The following is a 27,920-nucleotide window of genomic DNA, read 5'->3' on the forward strand; positions in this document are numbered from 1 at the left end:
GGCGAGGGAGCGCTCCTCCCTAACGCGCCTAGATAAGCTATCTAGGGACTGTACTCCGCCCAAGCTAACAAGTTCCAAGCTAAAGTGGAAGGTTCTGCCTCGCATGTGCATACATGCGCAGTTGGAAATGGCAGTTTTCAACCAGTGGAGCTGAAGAAGCGCGCATGCACAGAGGGTGGTGTAAAAAACTCTAGCTGTTTTCCTAATGTATGTGACATGCGTTCAGTGATATCGTAACCAGCTTCATCTTAATTAGTTTTCAGCACCTGCTCATTAACTGCTACGCTCGTTCAAACGCTGCTGAAAATGTTCTTCCGCGTTCAGGATTCGGGAGACGTGACTGCATTGCCACGCAGTTGAGCGAGTGGGACAAGTTTCTGTTGTTTTGATGTCTCTAAAGTGTGCACGCGCTGTCATCCGCTTTTTTCTTCTTTCTGTGCTGCTATCTTGAAACACAAGCGCCGTATTATAGCTTCGCTACAGTCGGACACAACTTAAGTCTGCAGTGAAGCTCCGCACACGTTCAGGTCTGGTGCACAGAATTCCTCCACGAGAAAAGAGTAGTGCGTTGTTAAACATTTTCTGCACACCTCAACAAGAAGTTAATATGAAGAAAAAAATTATGAGCTCTAAAATTTTGATACCTGGATTGTTTGATGATGGCAAACATTTCAAAAATTGGAATTCGTTTACTTTTGTGATAGACTAGTTGAGTAATACAGGACGCTGGGAGCATGACCAAGTTTTAAGAACTGCTCTTTTTTTTTAAAATACATCCCACATAGCTTCGTGGTCCTCTTTTTTTCCTGATCTTCAAACTGGGTTCACACGTCGCGTTGGCTGTGGCTCGCGCGTCCGTCAACCCCCAGGTTTGGAAAGAGTAATACTGAAAGGAAAAAAAATCCAGGGGGCACTTCGTTGACCTAAAGTGCATTGAGGCGAAAGCCTTTAGCGCGGTGTTGCTGCCTGTGTTACTGACGTGTGGTTAAGATGTTAATTAAGTACACCATCGTTTGTGAATCTTAAATCCTGGAGACAGGGCATTTGGAAGGCATCCATCTGATTCGACGCCTTTCTGCAACAATCTCCAGCGTCCTAGACAAGGAGAACTACATATGCGTTGGCAGGAAGTACCGTAGTCGTTGGCACGCTCAGCTGCGGAACGGAAGGATGGTGGTTCAAATCCCATCGTGCACGAAGATTTTTTTTCTTATCAAGTTGAAGAGTGTCACGGACGGACGGACGAAAACCGTGAGTATGAGCCATTAAAGGCTTTTGCCTTAAAATCAACATATGTCTACCTGTGTGTGAGCTCATGAGCAACTACAACATGTACGAAATCCTCAATAAAACGGCTAGTTGAGCGAGTTGGCACGTACTTGAAAAAGAAAAACAGCGCAGCAATAGGGACAAGAAAGAAGACTGGACAGGTGCTGATTAGCAACTGAAGGTTTGCACGGCAGGAAATTCAGTTTTTGCCAAATCCTCTGGCTCAATTAGGGCCGCCGTTTACTCTTCCGTTCTTCTCTCTTGCGGCGCAACCGTCAAAGGGCTTGCCCTTAGGCAGGTTTGTGAGCTTCTTCACAGGTATGTGATCAAAACAGGGAGATTTTTGGGTTACCTTTTCGTTGCTTTTACTTTTCTCTCCAAAGTAATTTATTTATGGCAATTCCTTTAAAATTTATTGCCGCTTTGTTTCCTCGATGCAAGATCTCTTAAAATTCGTTATTTGTGTTCACAGATTTCTCTATTTGTATTTATCAGCCCCTTGAGATAAACCTGGATGAGTTTCCCGCTGTCTGGATATGCACCAAACCCTGGTCTATACCTCACCGTGGGTATGTATCATCCCTTTTGAAGCAACTGCAACAACTACTGAACGTTAATTCAAAAGTAACGCAAAATATACCCTCTTCACAACCAAGTGCGCGCTTGAGCTGCGCAAATAACACTGATACGCTGATAACCTCAGTCATGATGATCAAGATACAACAGCGCATTAGATACAATAGTTTCCTGCAAAGAGGGTCTATTTCATGTGCTCCTTTTCAATAAGCCTTCAGTTTCTAGTCATCGCCTGTCCCTTCTGCTTTCTAGTCCCTGTTGCTGCGTTGTTCTTGTTCTTCAAGTACCACACCCTCATCTACAAAGAGCCATGGTATATTTCATCTTTGATGCCTGTGCCAAATTTGTAAAATACAGTTTATCTCCTCGCAAATTGATGTTTGGGATACCTTACCAGAAAAACGTTGTTTTCTTTCGCTAGCATATTCTGTATTTGTACATAGTGTATATTACCCCCTACCCCTATCGTTTCTTACTTTCGCTCCCCCCTTTCTTTCCCCATCCCTGTCACTTTATTCCCTCTAGCCGCAGCTCAGGTGCTTCACGTTTCAATGACAGATGCCGCCCGATTATGTTTAATCACGAACGGTGAATATGACCCTGCATGCCCACACTGTGGTGACGGGACGCATGCCACCCAAGACCATATACTACGAGAATGCGCAAGCAAACCCGCTCCGACGACACTCTTGCCAGCTCCCTCGACGGATGAATGGGACAGGCTCTTTGCCAGTTCAAGAAAAACAACGCAGCTGGCCTTCATCACGCGAGCTCAAGAGGTCGCCCCCGGCTGGCGGCCACCCAGGGCTCGCCCCAGCCCCAACTAATAATCCAATAATGTTGTAACCACCACCTTATTCTAGCAGAACGCTACCGCAATATACCAGCGCTTCTATTTTCAAACGGACGCTGGTTTGAAAGCGGGTTGTTCCACCGAGGAGTGAGACAATTACTTCGCCGTTTCCTTTCTTCAGAGCAAATTTTTAGTAGCCCAGCGCTACGGCATCAGGTCTCAGCACCTTGCGAACTGCATGACATTCGAACAGAAGCTGTCATGAAGGGTTTGCGGCAGCACAACGCTGCGGCAACGGAGTTCCACCATCATCCAGCATTCCTAACGTCAAAGAAAAAGAAAGAATACGTTGTTTGGTTTGGTTTAAGGGGTTTAACGTCCAAAACAACTCAGGTATGAGGGACGCCGCAGTGAAGGGCTCCAGAAATTTCGACCACCTGGGGTTCTTTAGCGTGCACGGACATCGCATAGTACACAGTCCTCTAGAATTTCGCCTCCACCGAAATTCGTACTTCGGGTACGCAGCCAAGCGCCATAACCACTGAGCCCCCGCGGCGGCTAAACAGTGTCACATGGCGCTTCCTTGAAGCTGGCGTTGCCGTGGTAGGCAGCAGTGTTGGACTCAGCATGGCCTCTTTCCCGAACACGAGGTAAATACAAGCGTTTAAGCTAAATATTTAAAGTACCCTAGTTGTCCGCGCTCATCAAGCGAAATGCGGTGACTGCACTGCCATTCTACTCGGCACTTTCCCTGAATTTGACAGCCAGCAGTAAGAACAGATGCAGTCACACGTGGCCATCGTATAGGGGGGTACTGCGGTAACTTCGAACACACGGCGTTCTTTAAAGAAATTCGCGTATGCATCGAAACGGGGCCGTCGCTGCCAGGATTCGGCCCCACGTCCTCTGGCTAAGGCACCGAACACCTAATCACTAAGGAACGCGCAACACCATGCTTAGAGTGCTGTGGTGCGTGCTGTCGCTCTCTTGCGAACGCCGCACCACTGACTCCACAAATAGTGCCCCACCAGAACCACCTGTGAGCGTTCCATAGGCGTGCGTTCCAGGGCTTCGGGTGGATAAATGGATGGGTGGATAAGGCAGAACCATTCAAATCGGGCGGTGGCTCATATGCCACCTAGCCTTGACTCGTAAAATTTCATATTTGAACAGCGCAAAAAAACAACGGGACACAACGAAGAAAGGACACCACAGCACTTGTGGTGTCCTTTCTTCGTTGTGTCCCGTTGTTTTTTTGCGCTGTTCAAATATGAATCAATACCAACTCGCCCAGTTCGTAGCTTTAATGAATGTAAAATTTCACTCGTCTTGTTTCCAGCTAGTGGTGGTGGTGGAAACTATTAGACACAGGGGAATTTAGGATGCGTAGATCCTTGGGCCCCACTACACTTAAACGTTCATGTCCCGTAGGCTCATGACGCTGGCAGCCTAGCCTGTGGCTTGCTTGGCCGGGTCATCGGAGCGCAGTAGGGTCTCCCAAGCCTCCCAAGTGGTAAGGTGCTCCAGGCCCTGCGGGCGAGGATCTGCCGGGCAGAGGAAAATTATATGATCAAGAGTCGCTTTGGGGTGGTGGCAGAGGGCACAGGAGGGTTTTGTGTGGACTTGGTGATAGCGCGAGCATATATAAGGGGAGGGTAAGGTGCGTGTTTGGAGCCGCCTCCAAAGTGTCTGCTGATAATTGTCGAGGGAGGGATGGAGTGGGGGGTACAGTCGACGCTCGGCTTTGCAGACCTGTGTCAGTTCACTGAATGAATGCATGCGCTCCCGTGAAAACCCCAGATCGGAGGCCGCCGGTGCCCGGTTGAGAAAACCTCGGGCTAAAGCGTTGGCAGCCTCGTTTCCGGGATTCCCGGAGCGGGCAGGCACCCATATGAGCTCCATGTGGCGGGGCGGGTGTGAGGCGAGGGAGTTCAGTATGCGAAACGCAGGGACGTGAACTCTCCCGCGGGCGAAATTTAGTTATGACAGTTTTAGAGTCCGATAGTATATACCGTGCCTCTGTGCGCGTGATGGCTAGGGCAAAAGCGGCCTCCTCAGCCTCCTCCGAAGTGGCAGTCGGGGATACGTGAAAGGTGGCAATTGGTTGTAGGGAGGGGTTCGTGATGGCTAAAACCGCGTCCTCGCCTGTGCATGCGGCATCCATCCAAACGGCATCCGGTTCCATGCCATAGTGTTTGTGGAGCACCCGTGCACGAGCGTTTGTGGTAGGTGGGGTGCATGTTTTTGGGGAGAGGTTTAATAAGTAGTTCGCGGTGAATGTGGTCGGGGACCTGGAGCTGTGCGGGATCCGTGTCTGGTATCCTGATACCGAGGGTGTGTAGGATGTGTCTGCCGGTGGTGGTTCTCGCGAGACGTACGTATTGTGTCTGTCGGTGGGCGTCGATAAGCTCACCTATCGTGTTGTGTAGGCCTAGCTGGAGGAGTTTTTTGGTTGAGGTATTAAGGGGTAGGTGTAGTGCTGTCTTAAATGCTGTTCGGATCATGGCATCCAGGGTGGAGATTTCTGTGCCCTGGAGTTTCAGGTAGCAGAGCGTGAAGAGAAAGCGGCTGAGGACGAAGGCATGAATGAGACGACATAGGTCATGCTCCTTTATGCCCCGGTGGTGTCCAGAAACTCGGCGGATTACATGGGATACCGACACTGCCGTCTGCTTGAGTTTCTGGATGGTGAGAGTATTTTTCCCGCTGTTCTGGGTGTGGAGGCCCAGTACCCGGAGAGTCTGTACCTCCGGAATGTACCGGTTTTCCAGTGTCATGGTTATGGCAGCTGTGGGGCAGTTTCGATTTGTGGGGCGGAGTATGAGGAGCTCCGACTTCACCGGAGAGCATGAGAGTCCGATACTCCGCGCATGTGTTTCGGTGAGGGTATCTGCTGACTGCAGAGTACTCTCTATGTCTCCATCACTGCCATGGGTGGTCCACAGAGTGATATCAGCATAGAGTGTACGCCGAAGGCGAGGGATGGTTTGTAGTTTGTGGGCAAGGGGGATGAGTATGACATTGAAGAGAAAAGGGGAGAGGACAGATCCCTGGGGGGAGCCAACCCCACTAAGGGTGTATGGGCGGGATGTGTCAGGACCAAAGTGAATTTCGGCCATGCGGTTAGTAAGGAATGCTTTAATATAGGTGTACATACGTTCACCTACGTTCAAAGGGGAGAGCGCCGCCATGATCGCTTTATGGTCTAGGCGATCAAAGGCCTTGGAGAGATCCAAGGCAAGGACAGCTTTTGTGTGGCTCGGTATGAGGGGTCAAAATATCCCGTGTGAGCTGGAGCATGGCGTCCTGTGCCGACAGGTGGGGACGGAAGCCCACCATGCTGTGTGGGTAGAGGTCTTGCTCCGTCATGCGTTGGGTGAGTCGGGCGAGTGCGACATGCTCCAAAAGCTTGCCAAGGCATGATGTTAGTGAGATGGGACGAAGATTTGCAGGTGTAAGCGGTTTGTGGGACTTGGGTAAGAATAAGATTTTGGCGTGGCACCAGGATTGCGGAAGGGTCCCCTCCTGCCAGCATGTGTTTAAGTACCCCGTGAGTTGGGCAATCGACTGATCGTCTAAATTGCGGAGCATGCTATTGGAGATACGGTCAACTCCTGGAGTGGAGTTAGAGTGGAGAGTGAGGAGGGCCACTCTGACTTCTGCGTCTGTAACCTCCGCGTCGAGACCGGCATTCGGGGTGCCTGCATAGGGGGGCAGGGGATTCGAGGTACCAGGAGTTGTATGTGTGTTCCTAAGTATGTCGATGAGTGCGTCGGGAGAAAGGTTGGTCCTGTGTATAAGGCGTGTGACGTGGGGTGTGACGTCACACGTCACGGCATGCAATTGTATGACAAGCATGAAAAGACCATCATGATTGGCAATAGTAAGGCAAGAAAGTCTGCAGGTGAGCATTGAGAATACGACCCTTATAAAGTGGTCGTATCTGTAACCTAGCAATATAGGCTGCACGGTATTTTTCTGAGAGTGCATACACTCCAAAAGCAGACTAAATCTTGGGTGCTTTCCTCCTAAAGATAACGGTCAGGACATCCATCGCACTGGTTGTGATATGGATGTTATAAAGAGAACACTCAGGGCATACCTTTACTCTCATCTTGCGTTATTTGTGAGCCAAGCTGCACTCGTTAGGAAACCAGCAAGAGGAAAAATATTTCTTCGAAGTGAAGCAGTGTAGATTAACAAGTCAATTCTAGACCAACTGGCCAAACAAAAAGCTTTAACAGAGTATAAGTGCTTTTACCGCTATAACATGGCCACGCGAACTCCCTCAATCGAAGGGTCCCAGTTCTTACTCAGAGCTAAGATGTGAGTAGCGTCACACGGCTGCCCTGACCATGACCTAAGGGAGTACTCAAGCTCATGACAAACATGTGCTATTAGAGAATGGCTCGTGATAATTCTGCAACTTGATTTTTGACGACAATTAAAGGAGCACAATGCTCACCGCAATAGACCTTGTTGTGAGGACGCTTCCTAAAGTATTTCTGAGCATGATTGCCGTGCACTGCTCTCGTTCAAAGGGTGCCAAGTCAAAAAAGAAGAGACACAGACGAGCACTGCGAGCTTTTTCTTCAACCGAACAGGACATGTATTTATACACACCAGAAGTCACGCCATGTGACCCATCACCACGAAGCGAAGCATCCAACCAGCCATAAGATAACATGCGTAAGAGCTGGCTTTTTTTTTTTTTCACCAACGCAAGAAAGTTCTGCTTCAACTAAAACTGATTAAAAAAAAAGCATCAGGGTAAAAGCATTGTGAAGTGCAAGAAGTGAAATCCTATAAACTAAAAACCGCAAACTTGACAGAATAGAAATAAAAATCTCTTATCAAGAAAATCGTGTCACAAGAAGGTTCCAAGAAGGGATCTTTCTTCTTTCTTATGGTGAACTAGCAAAGCACCTCTAACACATGTGCCACCTTCTATTTCAGTCCGAAACGCCTCGAGCAACTACACGCTTTGCAGTTTTCATGTTTGTAATTGCTAAACAAGCATGGGTGCTGATGATGGCAGCCGCAAAGCGCTTCCGGTGTTAATGGCGCAGCTTTTGAAAAGATCTCCACCAGTACAGACGATGCGTGTCTCTCTGGTTTTGATAAGCCAGTGCCGCAAGTGAAGCATAACGCACAGTGTTTGATAAGGCGCTGGTGCAGGTGACACGCCAGCTTTTCATGCTTCTCTTCAAACAGGAAGTGCTCTGGAGCTAAATCGCAGTGTTGCCAGAACAAAAACGCCCTGCAAAACCTTGTATAGACCCAGCTACTCTTTCTAATCTCAATTCTTATTCCCATGTCATCTTTGATACAATGGCCTGTCTAGCTGATATAGGCTCCTCCGCACCTCAGTGGGATGTCATAGACCGTGCAGATGGCGCAGGCAAAAAATATAGGGCCTGGCATTCTTGTAGCATTGGGAGTTATTTCGCGCGATACTCGAGCACAAACCGCTCGGCTTGTGTGGAGCAGAACAAAGGACAGGCACATCGTACCTGCTTGCCACCTTCTTCACCCTATGCATAGCTCCATGTCCATAAGGAACCACCTTTGGCAGAGTCGTTAGCAGTTCTTTTGCCTTTAATCCTTTGAATCAGGGTCTCAGAAACACCGACAATGGCAGAGCAGGTGATGCTGGCAATATCGAGCCTTTTCAAGAGAAGCGCATTCCCATAATTTTCTTAGAAAAGTACGCCGACTTAAACACATGCTCACGACAGTTCCATTGTTTAGTACGACCAAGCATGCAAACAGTCTGGTTATTCTGTTCGATACATGTTGTGGAGAGAATAGACCAGACAGAAGGCGGTCCCCACAAATATATTTCCGGCTAAAACGAGTAGAGAGAGAATGCCACCGCCGCTGACAGCCGAAAACCTGCGTAAAAACACTGATCTCTAGCAAGGCAAGGTGCATGGGGTGCACTCTGAGGTCACCTTAAGAGTGGAATGCAATAGCATTGATTTCACATTTGTTACAGCTTCTATTGCAACTTCTGTATGCATTTGCATCAGTTCCTTTGCAATTGTCGGCCCATCAACCGCCATATGCAGACTGCTAGCTGCAGTAGCAGCTTATTTTTTACTTTAATTCTTTATCTAGATTGCAGCCTAGAAACTAAGTTACTAACAACCCAATGGGCAGGTTGTGATGACATCACAAGGTCATGAGACCACTCTCGACCAATCTGCGAATTTCGCGACACCAGACTTCGGTGTTGTTTTGGTGTGACAACAGTTAAACTACCACATTATATTTTTTTGTTTTGAACAAAGAAAAGACCCAGCAATGGCCTCACTTCAGTGCCGCAGCTGCACCATGACAGAAGGGATAAAAAAGGGAATGAAAGGGAGAGGGAAATAAGTGGAGGGTGGTGGTGGTGGTAATAACTTTATTCGTAGGAATATTTAAAGTGTCCTGTGCTTCTCCCTCCAAGTTATCATATGCAATGAACATTTAAGTAGACACCTAGCTGAGTCAAGTGCCCCTTCTTTCGTAGCCACACGGCTAAAATGAGAAGGAAGGGAAGCTTTTCTTTTCACCAAACTCCTTCTACCAAGTGGACTTCTGCATACACTATTTTCTTAAAGGGCCACTGACCACCCTCTGGTCGAAAATATTTCCTACCTCTTTACTAGCGAGACATCCTCCCCGGAAGGTGCGGCTGCAAAATTTTTTTTGAAAAGACTTATTAATAGCATAGTTACACCAACCGCATTCAAGCTACTTCACCATGCTCCTCTCCTTCCGTTCCCTCCCCAAGATTTTTCTCTTTTACGAATGGTAGAGTAGGCTGTGCCTGGTCAAGTGAAATTCGCCCTTCCTCCTGGAATGTTAGCGGGAGGCGTGGCGTCTGGTGGGGTACATCACTAGTCTACATCATGGCCCCGCCTTGAAAAGAATTCTTTTCTTGCTTTTTGCTAGGAAGTACGTTGCGTGGGGGTGAGGAGGGAGGTGCGGCGGAGGCTGTTTTGCTCCTTGTATCTGCTCTCCTTCCTCGCTCCAGGCTCCTTCAGCCCCGGCCATTCATTGCCTGAAATAGTCTTGGACCGTGGACTTAGTCATCCGGAGTGAAGTGTTCCGCAAGCCACCACATTCTTGACCATTGTCTGGAAGGCCAATGCATTGGAGCCAGACACGACAACGGGCACAATTTTCTGGAAATCTGTGTCGGATCGCGGTTCAACTCCAGTCGCTACATGCACATCCAACGATGAAACAGCGTCGTTGCACTTTCCCCGGCCACTGAACGATCGAGAGACGCGATAGGCTCGACCACCCCAGCATGTTAGCGAGCACATCTTTTCATATACCTCAATGTTTTTTGGTTGTTTTTTTTCAGTGAAATCCCCCAGTTAGGGAGCCTTCCTTTCATGCATGTATATATACATATATATATATATATATTTTGTGAGGCCTCCCCACCGTTTTGCAACTGCAGAGGCAGGTGTCGCTTTTGTTCGAAACGCACGGTGAAGTGCGGACCGGGGAACCGTTTGGCATTTCTTGGAAATGAGTGTTTGCGTTTGCACTTCTCCGTGCGTGTTTATGCGTTCTATGTATTTGTGCCCTTTCTCTGCTCCTAAGTTTCTGTTGTCTTTCAATGGAGCCGAGAAAAACTAAGACAGTGGCAGTACAAGATGGACGAGCGAGAAGCAGTGTGTGTGTGGAGTGGTCGGCTGTGCGAGCAAGGGAAAGGCTCGATGACACACGACATGGCACATGCAAAGAACAAGCTGAAGCATACATGAACTGGCACTGTTAACTAATTACCTCGCTTTTTGGGGGGGCTACGGAAAGCGTGCGTGCAACGAACAGACGACGCCACGAACCGGCTACACCCACCCTTCGCCCATCAGTCAGAACGACGCAAAAGTGGAATGGCTTTCGCGAAAGTTTTGAAGATGATGTCAACTTGAACCAGCATAGAGGATGAGGAAGTTGGCTTCTCGAAGGAAAGAGCGAACAGGCTTCGATTTGAATTTTTACTGCTTTTCGGGGCGTGCATGGCTCTAGTATTTTGCAGAGGTTATCTTCAGTGCCTCATCTATGCACTGGGATTATTTGTATAAAATGCCCAGACCCCTGGTCAGTGGTCCTTTAATAAAGAAAGAATGTCAACAACCCAACACAAAGAGGATTTCTGGCAGATGCTTTTACTATGAATAATATCTAATGATGTTGCAGATGATAACAAAGTACCACAGTCAGATCTTGAAGGCAGCTAGCTGCTCAAAGTCAATAACAATCTTCTTTGTCTCAGGTATGTGTCGCCTGAAAAAGAAAACTGAGATGTGAGCGCTTACTTAAAGCAAATAATCTACATGTGAAATAAAGATAGATTACTTGTCTGCTTGTACTGCCAACTATAATGGGTTTGAATAATCTACAAAAAGAACCCTAGGATATAGAAAAAAAGAAAGAAAATGACTACAGCACAAAAATAGGATGAAGAATGGAGTAAAGAAAATGAGCTTCCAACATCACTGTTATGAGCAACTCCCAGGAATACATATGGTGTCAAAGACAGAGGAATCATCCCGATGTGCGCAAAAAGCTAGCTTTTTTTGTCAGAGAAGGCATGCAATCCACCCGTCTAGTGATCCGTTCAGATTTTACAATTTTGTGCATGACAGATTCTTTGCTTTTCCTGACAATAACATTGCCCTAAAGGCCTGGGGTGCAGTTCAGTGCATCAGGGCAGACCAACACTGGCAGGCAGTGGCTAGCAGGAAAATCAATGTAGATTTTTCCTTCACATGCCTTTTTACATTGTTAGCATTTACTCTTAGCCTTTCCTTCATGCATCTTCAAGTTTTTATGAGATGCATCTTTCCACAGGTTAGAAAAATCTGATAAATGACGCCTTTCACAAACAATGAAAGCCCATTTGTGCTTTCTGCCATATTTTCGTTGCTGAGTCACCTCAGCGTTGGGCATTCTGCAAAGCTTTGAGAGCTTGTTGGGTGCAAAGAACAGCATTATTGTTATCTTCTACCTGCTCTGTGCACAAGCACCACATGATTGTGCTTGTGTGCAGACCTTCTTAAAGGGACACTAAATGAGAATACTAAGTCACACTAGACTGACAGGGTAGGCTTACTTGATAGCAAATATATGCGATTTTTACCGGAAACAACACTTTTAAGCCAGAAAAATGCATGAAGGCGAGGAACATATGATGCCGCCACAGGAAGATTCGTGCAGCGGCAGTGAGTGATTTATTCATGACCAAACACTAATTCCCCCCCCCCCCGAAACCAAGATCAGCACCTCACCTACCCCACCCCTCACTCTCTTAAATGTTCCTCTGTGCATGCGCTTCTTTGGCAGCATGATACGCGAAGTGTATGGTCCCTTTTTTGGAATAGTCACAGAAGAAAAATACAGTAGGTCATATTCGAATTTTACACCAATTATTCGAAAAGCATTTGAAAACTTGAGAGCATATTCGATTCGTTTCGAATAATTTTGAGCATAGACTACTTGATTCGGTATTTGAAATTTCTGAATATTTCCACATCTTTACTTTTGAGCAGAAAAAACAATAACATAAGAAAACTAACACTGTCCACAAAGATGCGATTACTTAGAGCAAACAGCCCAAACTGTGAGTGCGACATGAATCTATCTGATGGTTAAAATGTCCACCTTCTAGAGAAAGTAAACATTCCTAGAAGTACAGACATTTTCACTCACAGCAGATATTCAATTGTTTTGCTGACTGTATGAGAGGAGTAATCAATCAAATGTAAATGCCCAGCAGACTTTGGGTTCTACAAAGGATGTGGTACACCTGCTTGACTTTAGCAGTGCAATCACTATAGGTAGCAGTGTCTGCAGGTTTAAGTGTATATGATAAGAACTGACAGTCGCCACCACGGGTAAATACTAGGCCACTTCCAGTGTGACCAGAACAACAACAGTGGGGCTCTCATGATGCATTTGGTCCTTCAAGAATATAGAGTAGGCCAGCATCCACTCACATTCTAAAGTGCGTTAGGATCATGACAAGAGATGCAGCAAAAAGCATAGCAAATACCCTAGTCACAAACAGAGTGGCAGAAATCTCGCTGGCTATGGCCTTCTGCTTCTGAGCAAGTGTTCGCCCTGTATTATAAATAGATATCACGTCAAGCAAGAGAACGTAGGAGTATACGTATCTGAAGTGATGCACCTGCAAAAAAAAAAAAACACCCTGCACCACAGCAGCTTCATCGTGTAGCTGTTCACCAAAGTAAAGACTGTAGTAGTACATATTAAGGATGACTGTGCTTTCAAGAAAACTCGGGGATAAATAAGAGAGCAGTGCCCTGCCTAACCTGAACGTCACGCCAGCCTTGGTGAGGATGAGCCTTGATGCTGCGTAGATGGGCTCGTCAGGGTGCTTGTTGTTGAGGAAGACCACTTGACGAATGCCTGACTGGACGACCATCTTGGCGCATTCGTTGCAGGGGAAATGTGTTGTGTACAGAGTGCAGCCACGCAGCTCGAAGCAATTGCGGTTGAAAATGGCATTCATCTCAGCATGGCACACTGCATGGGGCAAACAGACACTGAACACTCTCATATATTGCTAGGACTTATGTTTGTTTCCCTATTTTATGAAGGGCTGTTAACATATAACCTTCCATCTTAAGTGCTAAACACTGCTTGCCTATAACAAACACTGCTGTATGATGCTCCAATTAAGAAGAGCAGGTGTAGGACTCTGAATAAACCATTCTATTCCTTATTCTCCTCTCTTGCTGCATGTGTGTTCATGCTACTAGTTTAACTTCTGCTTTATCACAAACCCTGACATGCTGCAGGCTTCCTTGGTATGGCAACTACACAGGCTTCTGTATTTATGTGCTGGATTTTAAAAAATTCCGGTGCGCAAACTACTGGCCCAATTGAGAGCAAACATCACTCACAAGGTAGCAAATTATGGTCTATGTTCTTTGAGATGCGCTTTATTAGCGCTCGTAGGATTCTGTCTGCACTTGCATTGTACCTATGCTCCTTTTCATACATAGCAGGCAACGCTGCCAAAGTTAGTGTGCCTGTTCGCGCAGGGTAAGTCTGTGCTCAAAAAGTTGTTCGCCATACGACCACAGTGACCATAGACATATTTCGTTGCAGCATATCTGAAGTACCGTGAATTGTAACCTCCTACACTTTCTTTTACCTCTTGCCATATTTTCGTCCTGCGACTCAACAAGACTTCGAGAAATAAGAATAAAATGTGGCGGTATGGTACGCGGCTGGTAGAGCGAATCGATTTTACTCCAACCGTGCTTAAAAAGTAATCCACCCTAGGCAAAAATTGTACCCACAGGGCCCGAACACTGAGCATCACACAGAATTGACAATAATTTTCAGTGCTGCCATGTCATTTCATAACGCTTTGTTTTCATATAAACACCCATTGAGGCTTCGAGAAGAACAAATGACATGCAGTGGAGTAATATGGTTTCGCAGACACGCTATTTCCTCGGCCTCCGCAGTGTTGCCTGCTATGCATGAAACGGATTATAGTGCAAAAGAAAATTCACAATGCATCTGGTCTGCTGACAACAATGGCGAGATTTTTTCCTTGTTTTTGGATGCTCACCCTTACACCATTGCACTGTCAAGAAGACACTGTGATAGAGCAGTGGTACGGGGGAGGCTAACCTCGATACAACTCATCTTACAGTCTGTTGTAGTGTTCTCGCTCTTCCTGCTTCGTTCTCCAGACCCAGCCGGTTGTATGTAAATGCATTGCTTTACTAATCACAGAATTCGCCCCCTCCAACCCCCGCGCCCTAAGGCACTATGAGGAAGCTGCTACCTTTCTCTTTATGTCGCATCATCGTGGGAATAACTGACGTGTATGTCTTCATTTTTTAGTGCTAGCTCTTAGGCCGAAGGTTGCAAGGAAAAACTTAGCAGTTTTAGTCACCAGGAAGTGTCTGTGAGTGTAAACTGCTCTTCTGTCCTTGCTTGCTATCACTCCTCGCTGTACTTCACATCACTATCCTCTCCCTGTCCCTTTTACTTTTCAACAGAATGGAAAGTTGCGATAGTTGGATGCTGTTCATGATGAAAATGCAGGCGTGCTGTCATTCCTTACATTCACCGCTTATCTCATGGGTTAAGGGGAGATGCTCCTTGAAAACACTTTTTCTTTAATATTGAACCTAAGGTGATGAAACTCTGGCCACTGATAGAGTTTTAAATGCTGATTCCAAATATGTATTTAGTTTCAGCATACATTTATTAGTTTTTATGTAAAAGGGTCCACACAAGCACAATATAGGGCATTTTGTGCAACTTTTTTGATAATGAAATATATGTTTAGAGCAGCTTGCAATAGCTCATTGTGATGGTTTGGTAATGTAGTATGTTGAAATCTGCTTCAAATTTATTCATTTTAGCCCATAATTGTAAAAACAATTCAGGAACACCAAAGTGTATATTTTGGGCACCATGTGTCAACATTCTGAATTTTTTTCAAAAAATGTTAAGAGATATTTTATAATCAGATAAATAGCAACATTTTACACACTTTGAAGAGGCTGTGTGCAAAATTTCATCCAAATTTGACTATTTAAAGTACTTGAAATTTGTTGCACAACACGTAAATATGCTGAAAACTACAAATGGAGAAAACTGCATTTGAAAGTTTCAAACATCTGTATTTTTCAGAAACTTCACTAAAGCACATGAAACTTTATTGCAAAATAAGGAAATATTAGGCAAACACTGCAAATGGGTTTGGCAGGCCATGATTAGCACAAAATTGCGACAGCTGCTCGTGCCCGACGCCAATCGCGCGCGCAGCCACCACCAGTTTTACGTTGACGGCGAAGCTGTAGCGAGAGCTTCCTCTCTGATAGTCCCGATTTTCGCTGGCGCCATCCGCAAATTCACTGGGCACTACGCGGCTCGAGGTGTGCACAGCAGAAAGCACCGATGCTGGGCACTCACTATTTTCACAGTGCAGCTCAAGAAAAGCTGAAAGCCCCTTTCGCTTTTCCACCGGTTCGCGTACCGCAAGGGTACAGGTACGACACGTAGGGCAAGTAGCACCGCTTACGAGCACCGTAAGCGCGCTAATTTCGCATATCGCAGCACTCGCAGAATGTCGACCGCATGCTGCTTTATCTTCCTTGAAGAGTCCAATCTTCACCTCCGAGGCGTCGATCTCATCCGAGTGCCCGTTGGCCTGGCTAGGACTAGCTGGCGTCGGGTGACTGCTTTGCCGTTGCCGTTTTCTGGTGAGGTTTGCGACGGCATCCTCGGTACGGGTTGTTCGTCCGAGAGCTTCGAGCTCGGAAATCGCGCTTTTGCGAGTTGTCCATCGCGAATGAACAAATGCTAAAAGGCTGCAGAGCTCGATCGAGACGCCGTACTAGCCGTACAAAGCGAGAGCAAGAAAGGAAGGAGGTAGGCTTCGCCACAGCATCGCAGCAGTCTGGGCCAATGGCGGCCTCGCTAGAGCACCACGTAATCAGTAGAGCCGCTGGAGCATGCGAGAAAAACGTGTTTTTCTTATTATTTTCGGCCAGATACGAAACTGCAAGAGGCGCTGTCTACGAGAAAAAGGCTTACTCAACCTCTCCCACCAAACGACAATGGCGGGCAACGCGCTGTTTTTGAGATGCAGGCGCTCGAAAGTTGACGATTTGCACGAAAAACAGCACTTTCTCGAGCCACCGTGGTTGAATAAAATAGACTTTTCACTAATTTCGCGATCGAATTTTGCCTTGATCTTATGGGAAGTTGTAGCTGAATGTCCAAAGATAATTTTACAGGCAAAAACTCAAAACTGAAAAATTACTCGGGAAACTAGCTTTTTCGACGCGCATCTCCCCTTAAGACATGTTGCAAAAAGACATGATGTTGGAGTAGCCCTATCTGGCCCCCAGAGATTAGGAAGACTTTGTCCTCTTGTGCAAAGAAAGGCAGAAAGTGTTGACAGTAGTTCCCATTGCTGCAAAGTGAAGCACAGAGTGAAATTTGTGCTAAGTGAAAATAGTGTGCTGTACAAAACTCCGTTCCTCTGTGGATTAACATACATAGGGCAAACCGGGCAGTGTGTGAACATTCACCTCAGAAAGCACAAAAATGATTCTTTGTCAGGGGTGAGTGAACATCTCTGAGAATGCAACAGTTGCAGTCATCTCTTTGAGACTGCACAGGTCTTGTATCGTCATCCACAACAAAGAACCAGAGAGGTGATGGAAGCATTCCACATAGCCTCGTGTGGAAACTACATGAGCAAGCCTTCGCTCTCGCTAAGAGGGAAACAGGCTATTCTCACAGGGTTTAGTTTTTCTTCCTTGTCTTCTTTTTTAAGCTTGATATGTTAACTATGTTTTTTATCGCTGCTTTTGGTATCTTTTTGCATTTAAGAGTTCATTCCCTTCCAAATAAACCGGTTGTAAAAAAGGCACTTGTCCTGTGGTCTTTCGGTGTCTCAGTTTTGTTTGTGCATGCATTTTTATCTTTTTACTTTTCCAGCCAGCAGCTCAGGCACTTAAGATGAGAGCAATTACCGAGGCCGGCAACATCTTTTCCTTCCGTTTATATCTTATCTCCGTAATAAAGCCACCAAGAAAGAGCTTGAAATACGGCAGCCCGCAAGCGTTCTCAGCAGCCATGTCCATGTTGTGAAGAAAACAAACATGTAGGAACGGCACACAAATGTCACAGCTAGGCATTGAAGGGGAAGGTAAAATGCTAGAAACAGCAAGGAAGCAGGAATGAAAGCCATAAAACAATTCCGGCACACTAAGCAAAGGAACGCCCAAGAAAGCCATGACCCTTTAAGTGCCCAGCGATTCAGCAGGGAGCCGTGGGGATCAACACCAAGCATCCAGCACTTCAAAGCAGAAAGGGCCACCCCCATGCAGCTGCAAGTGAGCACCCATACCGACTATGCTGCACTATCCGAAAGCGCAACAGCACACGACACTGCCAGGCACTCGTCAGGGGAATTGGAGGGAGGGGGCATCGAAGGAAGATGTTCGCAACCTCTCCACAACATAGCTCTTCCCCTGTTACCTGCAGTACTCGCGCACTATCTTTCACAAAATTTGGATACGCCAAGGACAAGGAACTCGGAAGGAATGCCGAAGCAGCCTGCATGAATGGTATCGACGATGAATAGATGGGATTGTAATGTGACTGTGTCTCCTTAGCTACGGCTCATCATCCGCATCAGCCCGCAAGTTATTGTATTTTTTTTGCATCGTTCCCTGTCAGGAAAAAGCTGGTGGCTCAGGTGGCAATGAAATTAATTCAAATTCAATTTATTTGCCACCTTTTCACCATGGCAAAGCGTGTCAGCTCGTTGGTCGAGACATATGATAGCCTCCCGACGAACTATCTGTGCAAAAATGAGTACAGCGGCTTGGGAAGAGCACCTGGGTCTCGCAAGCACTTGCGGTGGCTGTGTTTGATACAGCCACGTGAATGGGCAGTGGCGCATTGTTCAGCTCCTAAACCACTGTGCCAGTAGTGGTACGAAGACTAACCATGATCTATGAATCCATGAAAGAGAAAAAGTACTCGTGCGGGAGGGATCTTAACGCTATCAGCGTTGGGAAATTTTTGTAGCCAAAGCTTTGTTGGCCACGAACTAACAGTTTCGCCGTGCTCGCATTCCCACCGTGGTCGCACCGCACCACGTGACCAACCGTGTGACAACTAGCCAGAGAACCAGACTAACCTGGACTTGCAATCAAGATTAACCAAGCCTAACCAAGCTATGCCTTAGCTTTTGCTACATATATCCTGGCATAGCTGAGCTAAGCCACTGCCAATTTTTTTTTTACTGGTTTGCCCTTTTGCATCTAGGCACTGCAGGGAAACCACCGCAGCGGTGACTGCTTCTGCACTCCAGCCAGGCACGTAGCCAGGAATTTTTGGGGGGAGGGACCCAAGGTAATTTCTTAAAACATGACATTGCAGACGCCGACCACAACATAGAAAAAATACACAAGACGTTTCGGCTCCCACAGTACGGGAGCCGTGTTTACAGCAAAAACTAGAAGCGGGTGCGCGAGCTTATGTATGCTTGAAAAGGGGGCACATGGAGAGTGCGTAAGCAGTTATCAGATTTCCGCAGTTTCGGTTCAAGGTGTGACAGGTCGTTTGTATCGTCAAAGAGTACAGGTGAAGGTGAGGGAATTTCTTCTTTTCTGTCACAAGAACGCATGCATTTGCCCCAGTCAATAATGTGCTGTTTCTATGTGGAGTGCTCGGCAATCGCACTGGAATCTACTTTTCTGTTGTTAACGTTGTTTTTATAATCTTTTAGACGCCTTTCGAAGTTACCAGTATCGCCAATGTATACGCAGTCGCAGTTGGAGCAGGGAATGCTGTAGACCACGCCGGGATATTTTTCTTTTGGAAGAACGTCCTTTACGTCGACCAAAGCACGTCACAGTTTTCTTGCGTGCCAAAGCCTCACTGATTCCAGGTGTGTAGGGAACAGCGGCACATTTCAAGGGGGAAGGCACAGCAGTTTCACGTTCTGGTCGACACAGCTGTTTTTCGACCAATGCCATGAAAGATGTCGGGTAGTCATTGCGTGAAAGTTCTTGCCGCACTATGTCAAAGTCATTTGCCCCGTCTTCAGAACTGCAAATGCGTTGGCTCTTTTTTAATAAGGTGGCAGCAACCGATTTCTTATGTGAGGCTGGGTGGACAGATCTAAAGTTGAAATAACACCCCGTGCTGGTGGGTTTCCTAAAAATGCTGAACAATAGTTTGGCACTATCGCGTTTTACCAAGGCGTCTATAAAGGGAAATGTACCGTTCGCCTCAAACTCGGTGGAAAAACCATAGGCGTCCTCTATGGAGTTCAAATACGACAAAAAGGCAGACAAAGCGTATTTTTAAATCCGTTATCCGTTATAGCTATCCGTTAGCCCTGCCTCTCCCTAGTATGCTACGTGATATCATTCACGACAATAGCTTACTGACTAGTCCAGCTGCCCATTATTGTGAAGGTACACTTTTCAAGTAGCTACTTCATACAAAAACGAGCATTACAATTACCAACCTGATCAAGCTTGACCCCCTAGAGCAGAAAGTGTTGCTACATACCCATTTCAGGCAGCTCATTTTTGTTTTCCTGAACACGCAAAGCACACCAGGTAGACTAACTGCTTCCACTGATTGAAACTACTCTGAACTGTGCCTAAAGAAGTCTAATTGTGGTTATTTGCAACAGGCGGCAGGAGTACTGATTGCTGTTGGCAGGAATCGCGAGGTGTGCAGCACAGATGCTCAACAGCAGCATAAACACCCTCTGTGCTGCACCCTGCTTCAAGACGCATCACACAAAGAAGAATGAGAGAAGGAAAAGAATTTGAGTTCGAGATGTCATAATGAGTACATGATTTCCAAGGAAATAGGAAGTGGATTCTATACAGTTTGTACAACAAAAGTGTAGCATTCTTTCAGTGAAAAAACTCCTCAGGGCATTGTTGGCAAGGAAATAACTTCAAGACGATACTATAAATAATAAACTGTCAAGAATCAATTGAAAGCAGTCAGAGAAACTACAGGAGGCCAAGTGCCAGCACAACTCACCGTACAGATATTTAGTCTCCACTGGCGAGTCGCTTGACTTTCCCCAAGGCATCTCGTCATCGCTGAGTCCATTGGGCATTCCATTGTAGCCTGCGCCAACAATCCTATTCTCTTCATTGACGATCACACAGCCAACCTGCATAGCATTTAAGTTACGCATTAAAACAGGGAAAACAGTAAGCCTACAAATGAAAAGCCGCATATGAGTTGTAGCCTCCAACACAGTGTGTTCTGGAAAATGCCATGATTGTCCCTAACTGATCTGTGTTTGCTCCTCTTCAATGCATATCTTTCAAATATCTCTTTTGTTCACACCATTAGCACTAAAAAAGTACACCATTAATGGCAAGTTCAACTGCCAAGGCAAAAATAAAACATGTTCAAAAGTCTTTAAAGAAAAAATTAACACTGTCATATGGTATGAATGCCTGAGTGTGAGCACATTGTCCATGTTACAATGCATGTACAGCACATACAGCACTGAACACAGTTGCAATACCAAAAGATAGCAGTAAACCTCTTGGATGCAGAAGCAGCAGTTTAGTAGATTAATGATTCTTCCAGACAGCCATCACTAGGACGGTGAAAAAAAGCACAGAGACATGGATGAAAGAAAGAAAAACATGGGCATTGACTGACAGCTAGATGTATTTACTTATTTAATTTACTTGTTGTGCTCAAAAAAAAAAAAAAAAACCCTTTTAGTTGTTTGTCAGCGTCTTTTTGTTTTCATCATCCATTCCTCTGTGCTGTTTTCTGCTTTCAACCACGAACCATCTAGCTCACCTTGGTGCCTTTCTGCAGCCATAACTAGTAATTCCCCAAAGTCATATCCACCACAGCTCCGATACAAGTCCGTATTTGTATGTAATGTTCAATGTCTCAAAGCAATATATTGGCTATGAGGGATGCTGCAGTGCAAGGCTCTAGATTAACTCAGACCATCTTCAGTTCCTTAATGTGCGCTGACACTGCACAACACACGGCCGTTTTTGCATTTTGCCTCCTTAGAATGAAAAAAAAAAAACTTATCAACAAGGCTTTGCTGTATTAGCTAAAAGCTTTGTACCAACAGGAGCAATTTTTTAACCTTCCTTTTGTGAAACTAACTTTTGAGAAGTAAGCAGAAATATCTGAAATGTGAACTGAAACTGACAGATTGTATGTAGGAGTTAATCCTACGTATTTGTAATTGCCAACTTCCAGAATCGCACTATTGCCAAGGTAACATGTGAATATGCTGGCATGTTTTTCTCCTGACACATAGTAGGACAGTTTTTTCTCTGTTTATTTTCATCCCGCATTCCTGGCACCAGCCATCAAGTGCCTCGAGAGTCGCCTGTACGGAAGCACGATCTTCTATGCACAAAATCTTTTCAAAAACCGCACAAATCTGCAAATAATCTGACTAAAGCATAGTCTGAGCCACTGAGCTACTGCAGCCAATCACCGTTTGGTATTCTATATATTCTATAACTCTGTAACATCGCAAAGAAACAGTGAATCAAACAGAACATAGCCCTATGCAGGGCAAAAGCCTGGAAAATGCGTTTACATTTCAAAAGCTCACTGCAGTTCCCAGCAGTCTAAGATTGCGCTACTATTCTCCAGTGCACTGAGGTGCCGTCAGCAAAAGCTCCTCATAAAAAAGAAAGAGCCAACAAGAAAAATGGGCTTGAATGCCTATTCCCAAAATGGTATTTAAAATCTCTGTCAAACACATCTCAGTAAACCACCTTATGCAACTTTTTGTGCTCTCTGTGGCTCAATCCTGTTTGCATTCTGAGTCTTTTCATAGAATAAGAACTACTTCGTCATAAAGAACAACATCAAGGATAGAATGTACAAGAAGTTCTTGAAAACTCGTGATTCTGATCGTTTTAAAACATACAAATGCCTTCGTAACAAACTAACGAAAGATATCAGAACTGCTAGAAATGAGTATTATTGCAATTTCTTTTTTAACTCCACCTCTAGGAATGGCGTGACACAGAAAAAGTTAAAAAGTGTGATTAATCCCCCCTCCCTATCAAACCTAGTTACAAAAATTATTCTGAACAAAGAAGAATTGTCGGACAGCAAGTTGGCTGATGCGTTTAATGATTTTTTTTGTTGACCTCCAGGGAAATGATTATGATGTGATGGCTCTGGACTACATAAACTGTACCGTAGATCAGTCATGTTTCCTAAGTCCTGTAACTGAGTCTGAAGAGGAGACTATATTTCTTGCATTAAATAATTCTGGGAGCTGTGATAAAGACAGCATTAAGATAAAACGTGAGAAATATGTCATTGATGTAATAGCACCATGCCTCCCCATATATTCAACCTTTGTCTGGAAAATAGTGTCTTTCCACAGCAAATGCAGATTGCAAGGGTAACAGTTGTTTATAAGAAAGGCGACAAGAATGACTTTGCAAACTACAGGCCTTTGTCAATACTGCCTGTTTACTCGAAAGGGCTCGGGAAAGTAATTTTGACCCGGATGAATAAATTCTGTAATAAACATGATATACTGACACCTTCACAATTCGGATTTCGGAAACACCGGTCGACCGAACTAGCTCTATTAGAACAAGAAGAATACATTCTAAAATCTCTTGATGACAGGAATTTAGCTTTAGGAATATACATAGATTTTTCCAAGGCTTTTGATCATTTGAACCACGCATTACTTTTAAAAAAGCTTCAAGTATATGGCTTTCGAGGAACGTCATTGATGCTTTTGAGCAGCTACCTCGGGAGTCGGCAGCAGTATGTTGAAATAAACGGTCATCGATCTAATGTTAAAGCTCTCTTTTCCAGTGTGCCGCAGGGCAGCATTTTGGGCCTGTTCCTTTTTAATATATACGTCAACGAGTTTATGGGGGTTTAACGTCCCAATGCAACTCAGGCTATGAGAGACGCCGTAGTGAAGGGCTCCGGGAATTTCGACCACCTGGGGTTCTTTTACGTGCACTGACATCGCACAGCACACGGGCCTCTAGAATTTTGCCTCCGTCGAAATTCGACCGCCGCGGCTGGGATCGATATAGGTCTACGACATTACACAGATAGACAGAGAAACAAAAATGGTCATTTATCCTGATGATACCAGTTTATTCTTTTCAGCCACATCCACCATGAGCATGGTCTTGAAAGCAAATACAGCACTTGGGCAGCTTGAAAAGTGGACAAAATATAACGCTCTAAAATTTAACACTTCCAAAACAAAGGCCATTATTTACCGTTCAAAAAACAAGGATGCTGGTATTAATGATGATATCACTCTTAATCATTTTAAAATAGAGATAGTGAATTCCTTTAAAGTACTAGGTGTACTTTTCAACGAGAAAATGACATGGGTTGATCATACGAATTACGTAGCATCAAAATTGTCGCGAGTCATTGGATTGATTTACACTCATAAGCACATCCTCCCCAAAAAAGTGAAAATGCTACTTCATAATTCATTGTTCTGTTCCCATCTAAATTACTGTCATTTGGTATGGGGTCAAACATCCCTCACGAACCTACGAAAATTATACATTTAGCAGAAAAGAATGCTCAGAATAATATACAATGTAGCATATGATCATCCATCTGAACCACTCTTTATTAAAGACAACATAATGCGAATTCATGATCTGTATGCATACCGCTTAAAATACATTACTGAGCTCAAAAACAATACCTCGTTCATGGCACAACTGGCTTCACTGCAGAAAGAAATATCAAGTATGCAACCAGAAACACCGATATTTGGCACATACACTCATTCAGAACTGGTTACGGACAACATATGCTTAGAAACACTCTTCCATATTTCTTAAACTTGTGCCAAAATTACAATTTCAATCTTCAATGTATTCGGCCAAAAGATTTGCGTCATTTTGTTTCACCTATACGCATGCGGGCACCATCTTTTGTTTGATGTGTGACATGATAATATGCACATCATTTTGTTTGTTATGGTTTGTGCAATTGTGTAAAAATTGTCCTTTTTATGCATTATATTTCTTTTTGTCTATGTTGAAACGCTTGTCTGTATGCCTTTTTTTCGAAAAGTTATGTATTTGTATCGGGAGAGGCGAGTGCCCGTCAAGCTGGAAATCTAGCTTTTTCTCTCTGCCTCCCACATCCTTGGGATGGAAAATAAAGGCATTATTATTATTATTATTTCATGCGCAAAACAAAAATATGACACAAAACCAACTACGTTTTTTTACAGAGCATTCCTAAAGCATATGTTCCAACAGTACAACAGCCTAGGCAGATTAGTTTGCTACTAGTTAGTTTAACATTTTCACTGATGGTAATGTGTACTACCCTTACTGCTGATCCTTGCCCTGTTAATCCTGCAACATACAGGCATATCAAAATGAGTGGAGGTGAATTCACCTTCAATCTTTTGTTGTCAGATACATGCAACTGCATGAGGCATTAATTCACTGTACGGAATCACAACTTGCAGGTCTTTTTCATTTATTTCTTCTCATGTTTCTAACAAAACTCCCCCATTCTCTGCAGAAGTTCAGCATCAAACGTTGAATAAAGTTGTGTTCAGGAAAATGTTCATTATTGGCGGGGGTTTAGATAGGGTTTCACTTTCAGGAGGAAACCTGTGTGAGGAGATGGAGGGTGTGATGTGGAAAGGGTGCTAGGGTGGCTGTGAAGGAGGATTAGCCAGTTGACCAACAATACTGTGATAAAGAAATACTCCAGCTCAGCAGAAAGGAATTCAGGGGTGGGAGGGTGCAGAGATAGCGAACATGGACTTGAAAGGCTGTGTGTTTACGCGTGGGCAGCTGCGACAGGCAGCATGGTATGACTGGTTCTATTGAAATGGAAAAACCTGCTACTTTAAAAAGTTTTCTTTATTGCAGAACATCATAGCATTGCTAAAGAAATTATTTTTTGAATGATACAAAGAAAACAAAACAAAACAATATATGATGGTTGCGAAAGAAAAATCTTTGATTGGCAAAATCTGAAAGACTCGCCGAAAAGTCACGAAAATATTAAACATATCCTGTCAGAAAATAAGAGAATAAAAAATCTAGAATATAAGTTCTGTACTTTACTATGCCAAAAATGAGCATTCAGCTAGAGACCTCTTCATGCTAAACTTTCTGGTCAGTAAAAAAAAAAAAAAATTGCTCGTGAGCACCGCTTTGGGCTACTCCGCAGTGTAGTGGAAGGGTGGACCCGGGCCGCATTGCAGACAACTGTCCGCTACACTGCTGGTGGCACAAAGTAGTGAATCTTCTCGGCAATGGCACAAAAACGAAAATTACCAATGAGCAGCTGTCTGGGCTGGGGGGAGTAATCATAGGAATGAATGCCACCTACGGAGTCAAGCATCGATGCTGTGATCATGAGGACACTGTTGCTGTTGAGCAGGGTTAGTGCAAAAATATGCCACCTTAGGCACCATGCTTGAGCAATCACTCTGTGTTGACAGGTTTCGTGCGAGGTTAATAATATTCCCTCATGCATCTGACGAAAAAAACAGCTCTGAAACTGGAGCACAGTCCTTCTGCAACATACTGAATGATGCTACATGTCCAGAAGCAGCCCGGATTGCTCGGAATAGGCCATTTCGAACCATTGTTCAAATTGAATGGTTGTAATAGGCGCCATTAACAGCGAATTAAAGTGTGCTAACATCACCCAGCACACGGGTATTTTTGCATTTCACCTCCATCAAAATGTGGTCACTGTGGCCTGGATTCATTCCCGTGACCTTTGGATCAGCAGCCGGATGGCAAAACCACTAAGCCACTGTGGTAGGCAAACGGCATTTGAAACGCATGGGCAGTGCAGGTAATAATATGTCACGACCAGGTGTGCATATACCTGTGTATTAGGGTCTTTGCTGCGCATTGCTGCCAGGTAAGCTGAAGACATGAAGTAGTCCTGCCATGAAAGGTAGTCGCTTCGCTTTGTGCATCGTTGCCGACAATTTGGCTCGGAGATTTTGAGAAATCGGGCTGCGCAGTCACTCCTGCAATTTTTGAGAAAGCATACAGAGCATGTCATGAACCTCGACTTTAGGCATTCTATAAAGGAAAATTAGTAATCAGATCAGAAGCCAATAAGCAAACACCACTGCTTCAGAGAACCGGGACATATCGGCCAATAAATTCTCCATATAAGGTCAGCTCTGCTTTCATGCTCTACTGTGTTTGCTTTATTGCATCATGCAACAATTTATGCCACATTAGATCTCCTGTAGAATAGTATGCAGGTAACTTTCCTTCGAAATTATGAAACATTAAGGATTATGACACATAGTGGTAGAAAATCACCTCTCAGGAAGACATTTTTTGGGCTTCTGTTAAATAAGTTCTCTACAGCAAAGCTTATACCAACGCATGGGCTGGCATATTAAAGAAGAGATCGCTTATTATTACCAAGGGACAAGAGCTGCAATCAAACAGCTAAGAAGCTTTGCTTGTCACCAAGTGACAATACCACCTATGATGTCGTGGAGGTTTTGCACAGATAATAAGCTGAACAACAAAAGCATACCTTAGTGCTCAAAGTGGAAATAGATTTTTAAATGAATGCCGCAACTAACCTCTCTTTAAGGTGCACCTGTGGCTGTCACACAAAATGCACATCACGTACTGAACCGCAATGACTTCCAACTTTTACAATTTTTCCTCTTTTGAATATTGTGACAAATATAAGAATGCAAATGTTGTTACGATAATATTATTTCAGCACAACACTTCGCACTTCCTCATTCAGATGCGGAGGTACGAAACATCCTTGCGCTCTGCGTCACCAGGGAAGATTAAAGTCACAGAGGCGGCTGAAATGAATTCAGAGCTCTCTCTCTCGTAGGCACGCACGCACGCACACAGAGAGGGGCAGGGTTAATTGGAAAGGTATGAGAGAGGCTTTTGCCCTGCAGTGGGCATAGTCAGGCTGATGATGATGATGACTAAGCGCAGTACGGTTACGTATGCAGGGCGAATCAAGAAGCCAAGAGAGGCTGGGAGAGTGCCACACGGACATTCACTGGTACAGCTTTTTAAATCTTGGCGCGGAGGTCGGCCACGACCGGACCGGAGAGGCGGCTGCGAGTCGGCGAACATACTACCAATATTTCCGATAGGTGGCACCACAGCGCAGCAGGGCAGCAGCACACAGGCAACTAGCGCGTTCGAGCCTGTGCCAAATTGATCGGCAGGCTGCACGTACTACATGCAGGCGCACGTCTTTACTAGCTTTAGGAAAGTAAAAAGTGCAAATATTTTGCCACTAGCATGTCGGGGATACTGTAAGGGTGGCCTCCGTAGAGAGCATAGCAATAACATCGCAGTAAACGTCTCAGCCGCCTATCAATATCGACCTTCGCGAAAGTCTACGACAGACAACACCTAAACATTTCGTCCGTATGATTCAGGTGGGCACATGAATTAGCGCGCGCACAAGGACACGAGACAGTTAAACGCTGAGCAAAAACACGCCTCCAATGGCGTTTGCAAGCGTTACACAAGTTTCGAGACGCTTACAGTTCTTCTGCTGCTCTCCTTCTTTCTTCTTCCACCGTTGAGCCCATTGCGTAAGGTGTTTAAACTACGTATTCTATTTAAAAACCGGACAATGCCTCATTAAAAACTAACCGGCATGATTGAATCGCGCACCACGTGTACCACGCTTGGCTACCAGCTTCGTTTCACGAACAAGTCGCAAGTCGGCT

General features: G+C 45.1%; 1 protein-coding gene across 2 annotated transcripts; it reads right to left on the reverse strand.

Annotated features, from left to right (window-relative positions):
- Positions 1-774: 774 nt before the first annotated feature.
- LOC144094011 (deoxycytidylate deaminase-like) lies at positions 775-27,894 on the reverse strand. 2 transcript variants are annotated; one of them, XM_077627846.1, is made up of 5 exons: positions 27,733-27,894; positions 26,066-26,213; positions 20,228-20,363; positions 12,979-13,192; positions 775-886 (listed from the first exon to the last, which is right to left on the reverse strand). In XM_077627846.1, exons 1-5 carry the CDS (start codon positions 27,777-27,779, stop codon positions 859-861), a joined length of 573 nt encoding a protein of 190 aa, XP_077483972.1. In that variant the 5' UTR covers positions 27,780-27,894; the 3' UTR covers positions 775-858. The 2 variants fall into 2 exon arrangements, with proteins under 2 accessions (XP_077483972.1, XP_077483971.1); XM_077627845.1 differs by lacking the exon at positions 775-886 and adding an exon at positions 10,740-10,930.
- Positions 27,895-27,920: the final 26 nt, after the last annotated feature.

The sequence above is a fragment of the Amblyomma americanum genome, chromosome 6 (genome assembly GCF_052857255.1).
Source record: "Amblyomma americanum isolate KBUSLIRL-KWMA chromosome 6, ASM5285725v1, whole genome shotgun sequence".
Lineage (NCBI taxonomy): Eukaryota > Metazoa > Arthropoda > Arachnida > Ixodida > Ixodidae > Amblyomma > Amblyomma americanum.

Bases quoted from the DNA above. Each gene is read 5' to 3' on its own strand.
- LOC144094011 (XM_077627845.1), bottom strand. From the start codon at position 27,779: ATGGGCTCAACGGTGGAAGAAGAAAGAAGGAGAGCAGCAGAAGAACT. The intron at 20,364-26,065 runs GTATATGCACAC...AATGCTATGCAG, and splicing joins GCAAAGACCCTAATACACAG to GTTGGCTGTGTGATCGTCAA. The intron at 13,193-20,227 runs GTGAGTTGTGCT...TGCCCCATGCAG, and splicing joins GGAGACTAAATATCTGTACG to TGTGCCATGCTGAGATGAAT.